The sequence below is a fragment of the Felis catus genome, chromosome B1 (assembly GCF_018350175.1).
Source record: "Felis catus isolate Fca126 chromosome B1, F.catus_Fca126_mat1.0, whole genome shotgun sequence".
NCBI classification, from domain to species: Eukaryota; Metazoa; Chordata; class Mammalia; order Carnivora; family Felidae; genus Felis; species Felis catus.
In genome coordinates this window covers 170,150,085-170,159,618 of record NC_058371.1, presented here as the reverse complement: position 1 = coordinate 170,159,618, position 9,534 = coordinate 170,150,085, and the positions used below count along the sequence as shown (strand labels likewise).

Below are 9,534 nucleotides of genomic sequence, written 5' to 3'. Positions count from 1 at the left end.
ATATATATATATATATATATATATTACAGCTTCTTTATCCATTCATCTATCGATGGACACTTGGGCTGCTTCCATAATTTGTAATATAGTCATATATGTGTTTCTTTATTAATATATTAAATAACAAGATATAGTGGCTAGTCTAGTAATTACCATGATTTCAAATTAATGGGGAATATAAATGATACATAGAGATAGTTTCAAAAGCTCCAATGTGAAATAAAAGTATCTATGACTTCCATTGGTGACAGTCACAGGTACTAACAAAATGTGGCTTTGTGGCCCACATTGATCATGAACAAAATTGCTCAGTTTCAGGTAGAGATTACTAAAAAGTCTAAAAAACCAAGACTAACACGATCCAAAATGTCTACTGTGGTGCTAGGGACATGGTTATAGGCTGTTTGCGGATAATCCTGCCTACTGGCCTAGGGAAGTAACAGGTCGTTGTTTTCCAATATGGAGGTACCACTGGGTGGAGGCATTCAGTCATTATCTATCCATGTAATTTTATGAATACTCACTCTAGAATCAAGGCTGGAAAATTAAGGATTCAGGTGGGCTTTTCCCATTTGCGCCACCTATCTGTCATGTCAGGGATAAATAAGCCTAGAGGTTGACATCTACTCTTGACATCCATTCTGATCCACTGGCCGATGTTCCATTCTTCATAGACATAACTGTCTTTTTTCCTTTTGTGTTCCATACCTCTGCCTACTCCTTGTCTTGTTCACTTACCAGAAAGATACCATGAGCTATAAATACGCTGCCTTGCAGAGAACATTCTCCCTCCTCTTGGGGATCCCAAAGCCTGCCCCCTTTCAGGCCTTCGAACCTGGCTGGGATACTTATCCCAACACCACTCCTCCTGTTGCCCTTTCTAACTTTCACTTCCCTTTCTGAGTCTTTTTGCAAAATGAGATCTCTTCCCGGGTCTGGAAAGGTATGATTTTGTGGGCTGAAATGAATTCTTCCTCTTGCAGAGACTGTAAAGAACATGGGTTGTAGAGACAAACCAGTTGGGGTTGGCTTCCTGCTGTGTGATCCTGTCCATGTTACCTAACCCCTCTATGGCTCAGTTTCCTCCTAAGAAAAAAGTGGGAACAGTATTTTTTCCAGGGGGCAGTTGTGAGGACTAAATGCTTTAAAACTTGTAAGCTTAAAAATGCCTGGCATAGGGGTGCCTGGGTGGCTCAGTCAATTAAGCATCTGACTCTTGATCTTAGCTCAGGTCTTGATCTCAGGGTGGTGAGTTCAAGCTTGAGTTGGGCTCCACATTGGGTTCTGTGCAGGGCACGAAACCTACTTAAAAAAAAATGTCTAGCATATAATGAGCACTCAGTAAATATTAGTATTTTGTCAGCCCTTGGCTGTGACTGTTACCCTTAGCAAAGTTCTCCAAAGCCAACCTTTGCATATTCTTCACACTCTGTATTCCTGGGCCACTGACGTCAGTGACAATTGAGGGCTCTTTTTAACCTTCTGAAGCCTGGGCTAGAGAGATCAAGAAAGGATCTAGAAGTTTCTTCGTCATCATCATCATCATCATATCTGACATTTGTGGAAAACTTCCTGCTATGCTGGATGCTTGTACATTTTATTTCATTCCACCAATAACCCTACAAAGTCTGTATTATTATTCACATTTATAGTTGGTGCATTAGGCTCAAAGGGATTAAGTTACTTGCAGTCCAAAGTCATGTGGATCTTTTCCCTGAATTGAGGATCATCTCAATCTAGTCACAGGCTGTATTTCTAAGGATGTGGTATGGCCAGAGAGAAGCATCTGGGTGAGTTGTAGACAGCTACTATTTGCTTGGTTACCTGCTGTCCTCAGAAACCACTCTCTGGTTCTCTGTACTCAGCCATCTTGAAGGAGACTTGGCTTAGAGGTGGCCATCTGGCATCAGCTCATGCAGCTTTTGTGAAGTCACATGTGGTCCCGCAGTTGCCAGGAAAAAGGATGCCTTGATGAGCCAAAATGCAAATTCTTTAGGAGAGGAAAAGTGGAAGTGAGCTTGTTCACACTGTGCAGAGCTCCAAGGAAATGACACAACTCAAGAGACACAGTGTCCTGCCACTAGGCTCCATCATATTACAAGGGCATTATTTTGCATTTGATCATAAACTTGCCTCCTAATAGTTTGCCGCTTTGACCAGTAAGAGAGGCAGAGGTGACCCAAATTAAAAAAGAAGTTAATATTTAAAATACTGAAGCTGGGTGCTTCCAGACACTAAAAATGCAATCCGTTGGGAAGCCAAGGCAGTACGGGGATGGGAAGCATGTATTATTCCTCATTAATCTCCAGAGTTTCCCTTATCCTGGAGATAAGTTGCTCAAGCAAGTCAAGGCCAAGAGAAGGGAATTTGGGGATCTTCATCTAGTTTGCACCCATCTGAAAGGATTTCTAGGACTTTCACTGAGGTTTCTAAAATCTCTACTTTGGCTATTTGTTTTTCCTCTTCCTTCTTTCTCTTTTGTTCCTCTTTCTACTTCTTGTTTTCTTTCTTTCTCCTGGTCGTAAGTTGTCCAGAATGCCTGCCCACTGTTCTGGCCATCAGCTTACAGTGGCCCTCGATGCCTAAGGGAAGGCTAATTTTGTTCTAGCCAAGCCTAGGACCGGGTTACCTGGACTTTGAATGTTCTTTTCCTCTATAAATCCCTGTCCTACTTTTTGCCTCTCCTAGACCTTGTAAATTACACTTACAATCAAGGGATGGGGTCTAAGGGATCTTGCAATTGTTGGCATTTTAGATCAGAACAATTAATGCCATTTCTTATGGAATATTGTCTTGGGAGTTTGCATAGAGCATTTAAAAAGATTTAAAAAATCTTTTTTTGAATGTTTATTTATTTTTGACAGAGAGAGAGAAACAGAGCATGAGCGGGGGAGGGGCAGAAAGAGAGGGAGACACAGAATCCAAAGCAGGCTCCAGGCTCTGAGCTGTCAGCACAGAGCCCGATGCGATGCGGGGCTCGAACTCACAGACTGCGGGATCGTGACCTGAGCCAAAGTCGGACGTTCAACTGACTCAGCCACCCAGGTGTCCCAAAAACAGATTTTTTAGACTACTTAAAAGTCCTTTAGAAACACTATTAGAAGTTAGATAAAATCCAAATGTTTGAAAATTCTAAAGGAAACCTGCCTGATTTGCTGAAAGCCATATTTGGATGCCTAAGGTGAGAAGCTCTGATAAATTCAAGCCAGATCAGTAGCTAATCCTCAGGCCAGAGGAAGCAGACTATGGACTCTCCTCAAATGAGGAGAACTGAGTCATCTATTGGTAAGGCCTGGAGAAGTACCACACAGGCTTCTGCTTGAAGAAGGTTGACCAACCAAACAGTTCAAGGAAGAAGCAGATTCCATTTTGGGGCTGTGATGGTGATTCCCTCCTTTCAAAAGGGGATCACTGAAGCTGCCAGCACTCCCCCCTCAACACACACACACACACACACACACACACACACACACACACACCTATTCCCAAGGTAGTCCCAATTCTGGAACCTTCCTGTTTGGGTTTCTTACAATGTTGTTCAGTGGTTCTCATATCCTCTATAGAATTCATTAAAACACATAAATTGCCAGGCTGCACTCCCAGAGTTTCTGATTCAGTAGATCTAGGATGGAGTCTAAGAATTTGTGTATCTAACAAGTTCCCAGGTGATGCTGATGCTGCTGGTCCAGGGACCATACTTTGGGGGGACCAGTGGGGTAATGTTCAGGCTCTGTAATTAGAGTTCCTGGGTTCAAAGGCTGGCCCCATCACTCATACACTAGAGACTCTAGAGCAAGTTAACTTCTTTGTCACTTTAGCATCTCATCTGTTTATAAGAAAATGAGTATAGGAATATTACCTGCTTTGTGGTGTTGTTTTGAGGGGTAGATGAGATAACGCATGGAAAGCAAGATAGCTACATGCAAGTGCTCACTAATTTCGGTTGTTGCCAGTGTTATGTCTCCAAACACACCGACCTTGCAGAGCTGTTCTCAGGCCAAGGCCTTCCGGATCCACTTGTCCACACAGAGACCCTCTGGTGTTCCGGGGTGCTGGCATTCTTCAAGGCTTAAGGAGGCTCTACCATTCGGACCTTACTAGATGCCCTTGGTCCTGAAAGCACCTGCACACGGAATCCTCACTTATGAGTCTTTCTCCAAGCTGGGTATTCAAAAACTACTTCTGCTGTCACTGAGTCCCCTGGCCTCAGTGTAGGCATCCATGTGAACATTTTTATCAACACCCTAGTTGTGCTTTTATGTTTGGTGACCGCAAGACAAATAAACACAGACCAGAGAATCTTGCCTGCTATCCCAAGCACTAAATTTTATATTGGCTGAATTTGGATGCGTGCATTTAGACGCCCTAATCTGCTTGGGTTTCCAGAGCTACAGTGGCTTCTAGATATTTTGTACAATTTCCTCTTCCTCTGTCCTCCCTTATAATTTCTAAAATTAAATTTTAAAAAAATCAAGGAAAAGTCAGAAGAGTTCAATTGCTAGACTTGCTTTTTGTTTTTATTATCAACAATCAAGTTAATGGTACACTCTTGGAAAACTATATGCACATGTAGAAATATTTCCCTTTTAAATAGAAGCATTCATTATAACACATATAAATAAATTTGAAAATCTGAAACATAACTTATGACGCTTATGTTCACAAACATAGTCCAACAAGAAGAAAAAAGAAATCAGACAGACATGCACCTGATAACAAAAATATATACCATTGTCTGAACCTTGGTCTCTCTAAACACAAAGGAATTGAACCCGTGAGAACCTTATTACTCCATAAAGACACGCCATAGAGACTACAAGAAGAGAAAAACATTATACGGTCACGTAGAGGAGACGGTCTGTACTGATATTAACACGATACAATTGAGTCACAGAACACAGTTGTAGAAAGACACGGAAAAAGTTAAAGCCTCAACATTCAACTAATATCTATAGTTTGTGCCTTTTAAAATAAAAACAAAAACAAAAACAAAAACCAAATTCCAACAGAGATGTCTAATCTGCTTGAAGAATGGAATCATCAATATACAGTCCATCCACCATACAGGATGTGAGTCCATTTCCTATCAAACAGAAATGCAAACCGAGACACTTCTGCAAACTTGTGTGCACGCCTTTCTTTGCTCGGTAGGTTTCTCTGCAGCCAGTTGCGTGGACTGCAATTGACTCTAATCCAAAGCAGTGCCAAAAAGTTCGGTAAAAGCTGGTGGAAGAAGAAAATGCCGGTGGGAGGGGTGTGACAGGAGAGAAAAAAAAAAAGGGAAGAATTGCGAAATAGGAGACCGTTCGCAGAGTTTGCGGATGAAAAGGCATCTCATGTATAGGGCATCTTTCAGGGCCGAGTGGCTGCAAAGATTCGGGGTTGGGAGTTGCAACTGTGTGGGGTTCAGATGCGCTAATGGCAGGATGGTGTTGGCGAGGTGGGACAGGCAGGTGGGAGCGAGGAAGTCACCTTGGCCGCGGGGACAGTCTGCACGAGTCGTCGCCTCAGCAACCCGAACCCAAGGACACGAGGGGAAGGGGGGCTGGAAGGCACCCTTACTTTCCCTTGAGGAGGAGCCCCAAGGGAGTCTGTGCTGTCAGGAGGGCGCAAATTTGGGGGTTCACAAGATAGAGCCCTCAGACGGTGCTAGCCTCAGCCTCCCTTCTTCCCCACCTTACTTGTTTTCCCTTGGATTTAAAAGCCTTTCCGGGTTGTTTGCTTGTTTTTAAAGTGATCTCTGCCTTACTAAATTTTTTTTTTTAAGTTGAGGGGATTGTTTACTTTTTTCTTTTCCTAAGCAAGTCGCTGAGTCGGTTGCGCGCCCCCCCCCCCCATCTCTCCCTGTCACCTGCTCGGGCCACAGACACACATTCCCCGAGACAGACATATACCGACACGCAGACACAGCCCCCCTGAGAGTGCCCCCGAGTCCGGGCCGCGCTGCACACACCCCCCGGTCAGCAGGCTGAGCCCTGGCCGGTCTGCGCGGCCCCGAGGCAGGTGCCAAGCCAGGGAAGTTTTGAGTTTTGTTTTGTTTGGGGGTTCACGATAGGGGGAGGAGTGGGGTTGAAATGGGGGCGCCATTTTCTCTTTATTCTTATCGCGATAACTTCGGGTTCTCGGTGAAAAGCCGCGGCAGCAGCAACGACAATAGGCTTGGGCCTACCCGCTCGCCCGCTCGCCCGCCCGGACCCGGCTCGCCCGCCGCCGCCGCCGCCGCCGCCGCCGCCGCCGCCGCTGCCGCAGGATCGCAGATCAGAACATACTGCTCTTCACTAAGGCGGCTTTGGCACCGTTGGGTCTTTGGAGCGAAGATAGGACACTGGCGAAGGGGCCCCCGAGAGAATCCGGGATGGAGGTGATGGGCCCGGGGCCGGGAGCCCAGCCTTGTCCAGGGCCCCCGGCTGCAGCCAGACCCCCGGCCGCTGCCGCCGCCGCAGCCGCAGCAGCCGCCGCCGCAGCCGCCGCCGCCGCCGCCGCGCCTCCCTTGCCGGGTTCACCTCCCGGGCCCCCGGGCCCCGCAGCCCCCGGGGCTCCTGCCGGGCTGGGCCCGCCGCCGCCGCCGCCACTCGCCCCGCAGCTGGGAGTGGGGTTGGGGTTGGGGCCGGGGCCCCCAGTGCTGTCCGGGTCGGTACTCTTGGCCTCTTTGCTCTCGTCGTCCCGGGACGAATCGGACTTCTTTCCCGAAGAGCCGTTCTTGGCCGCGGCCGCGGCGGCCGCTGCTGCCCGCTCCTGCTTCCGGAACTTGGCGCGGCGGTTCTGGAACCACACCTGGCGCAAGGGGAGAGGAGAGGCGGTGAAGCAGCGTGAGAAAGCAGGAAACCCGCAAGCCAAGCGCGGAGTAGGACGGCTCACGCTCCGTATCTGTTTGTTTTAAACTCCTCGCGCGACGGGGACCCCTGCGCGCACCCCGCCACCAAGTTCGCCCCCGCGGGTGCGTCTTCGGAGAAACTTTCTTAGGGTCACCTGAGCATGCCAGGAAGAAGGCGGCTTGCAGGAGATGTTAAAAGGCCCCATGTCGCCGAGATTCCCTGAAAGGGAAGCCTTTGTATTGGCCGGCCTTTGCTCAATTTCTTGAGCCACTCCAAACTCTCCATACCCCTCTAGGCCGCAGGTCTAAGGTTAAACCCTAATTGTTTGAAGGAGGGTATCTCTGGGTTTGACGCTCGCCGCCCATCCTGGCCTTTGAGCCCGTGGTAGCGTACACTGGGGCTCATCTGGAGTGGCGCCTGGCCAGCTCGTGAGTGCACCTGTGTCCCTAAAAGGTTAGGGTTAGCCGCGGTTCATGACCTTCATGGAGTCGCAGCCCCTTTGCAAATGTGATCCCAGTCATAGTTACCCGGGAAAGACACCTATACTCCACGGTTCCAAGTTAAAAGAACTTGAGTTAGGAGGCAGAAAAACAAAAACAAGAAACCCACGTATGATACGGGGGCAACGTCTGCACCCCCGCCACAAGTCATTTCCTGTCCCCCAAAGCCCTGCTCATTCACGTCCCAAGACCCCGAAAGTCTGTGCAGGGCTACCTGAGGTGGAAAACGCTTTGCAGCTGTGCACGTACAAACACGAGCGCACGCCCCAACCCTTCCTCGCGTGCACAGCCCTTCTGGAACTTGGCCTCTCTGCTCGGTCCTGGAGTCCCAGGCCCTCGTGTGGAGAGGCCCGGGTATTCCGAACCTCCAGGAGCACCGCCCGCTCCCCGCCTCCGTACCCTACCGGGCCGGGTGTGGCGAAGCAGGGTCGGTTTCCGGGCGCGCATACCTGGACTCGCGCCTCGGTGAGGTCGATCTTCAGAGCCAGCTCCTCCCGGGTGTAGATGTCAGGGTAGTGCGTCTCTGCGAAGACCCTCTCCAGCTCTTTGAGCTGCGCGCTAGTGAAAGTGGTGCGGATGCGCCGCTGCTTGCGCTTTTCGTTGAGGCCGCCGTGGTCGGTGAAGAGTTTGTAAGGAACTGGGGGACAACAGAGGGGACAGAGTGTGAGCGATACTGTCTGGAGCGCACGGGCCGCGGGGCCGGAACGTGGGGACTCCAAGATCCGGCAGCGCTGGAGCGGCCACCGACGCCGGCGCGGGAGACTGGCTGAGAGGAGCTGCGGCGAAAAACCGAGCAAATTAGTTAAATACCGAAACAGGCAAACTCCGGGCTTTGGCAGGGTCCCTCCTGGCACGAGCACCTTTGGGTGGGTTAAAACAGCGCGCCGGAGACGACTGAGGGCCGGGGCACGGGATAATGCTTTGAAGAGGAAAGACGAGAGAGGGAAAAAAGTCCAAAAACGTCAGTCGGAGTATCGGGGAACCAGGGAAGAAATTACCCCGTACTCCCACTGTTGGAACTTTTCAATTCTCAGAAGTTGACCCTGCCCAAAAGTTGGGGGAAAGTGCTGCAAAAAATGATGATAGTAATACATTTAAGAAATAATCCTAAAAATGACCAGCGAAAGAGGTGTGAGCCGCTGTCGGTTCTTAAAAAAAGAGACACTGCCAGTAATGAGCTTTCCTCTTTGTTATTTAATTATTTTCTAAGCTTTACGTCTCATCGCAAAGTAAATAAATTATGCCTATCATTTTGGCAGCTTAAGATAATTTTGTTGGCGGTTCGGGTGTGACTAGGATAGTGTAACCCTGTAAGTGAATTACCCCTCCCTGCAATCGCTTCTAACGTGATAAATTCTTTCATTTGTGTAAGCAAATTTCGTTTGGTAAATACTAAACACATTTCCATTTTCAAATGCAATCAAGGCTTCCTATATACGAGCGGAAAGGCGGCTTCCTCCGCTGAGAAAGCTGGCGGTCCTTACCTGCGGCGTACGGACTGCTCTGGTGGTCCCTGAGGGTGCCGAGGCTGCAGGATCCCGGCGTGAGGGACGGGCAGCCGGACGTGGCCCCAAAAGTGGTCCTTATCGGGTTATACTGGAAGCCACTGGCCTGGCTGCAGGAACTGAAGTCAGCATAGGCTGAAGCCAGGCTCGAGGTGTCCATCCCAGCCATACAGGACTCGTAGGCAGAGGAATTGAGGTAAGAATATTCCATTTTATACATTGAAAAGGCTCTGGATGGCTCAGCCAAGTGGAAAAATGAAATAAAAGATGGGTATGGAGAAGGTGGCTGGAGTGGGGAGATGTGCACAGCTCAACGCCTGCCTCCAAACTGGCCTCCTTACTACCAGCAGAGCCTAGTTTTATGAAAAAGCCTCCTATGAGATGCCTTGTCTGAGGTCTCTAGAGCATATAGTCCTCATAATAAACTTGGCTCTTTCCACTTGGACAATAGCAAAGCGGTTGGTCTTATTGCTGGCGCTTTTTACATGACAATAACTCATCCGTCTATTGGGCTGGCACTGGGGAACTGAGCTGTCCAACCTCCCTATCATTGATTCCTGCATCTCTAATTAGAATTTAATACCACACCATTACGCACTGAGCCCCTGATCCTCCCTTCTAACCAGCTCCCTGCCCTTTAATTCAATCACACTACTTGGAAATAATGAAAGTTGGGTGACGATTCTCCCTGATCCAATTTCCCCGAGCTTTTAA

General features: G+C 48.6%; 1 protein-coding gene across 1 annotated transcript; it reads right to left on the bottom strand.

Moving 5' to 3' along the window:
• Window positions 1-6,251: 6,251 nt before the first annotated feature.
• PHOX2B (paired like homeobox 2B) lies at window positions 6,252-9,099 on the bottom strand. The gene is made up of 3 exons (XM_023252239.2): window positions 8,800-9,099; window positions 7,765-7,952; window positions 6,252-6,774 (listed from the first exon to the last, which is right to left on the bottom strand). The coding sequence occupies exons 1-3, from the start codon at window positions 9,038-9,040 to the stop codon at window positions 6,259-6,261; spliced, it is 945 nt and encodes a 314-aa protein (XP_023108007.2). The 5' UTR covers window positions 9,041-9,099; the 3' UTR covers window positions 6,252-6,258.
• Window positions 9,100-9,534: the final 435 nt, after the last annotated feature.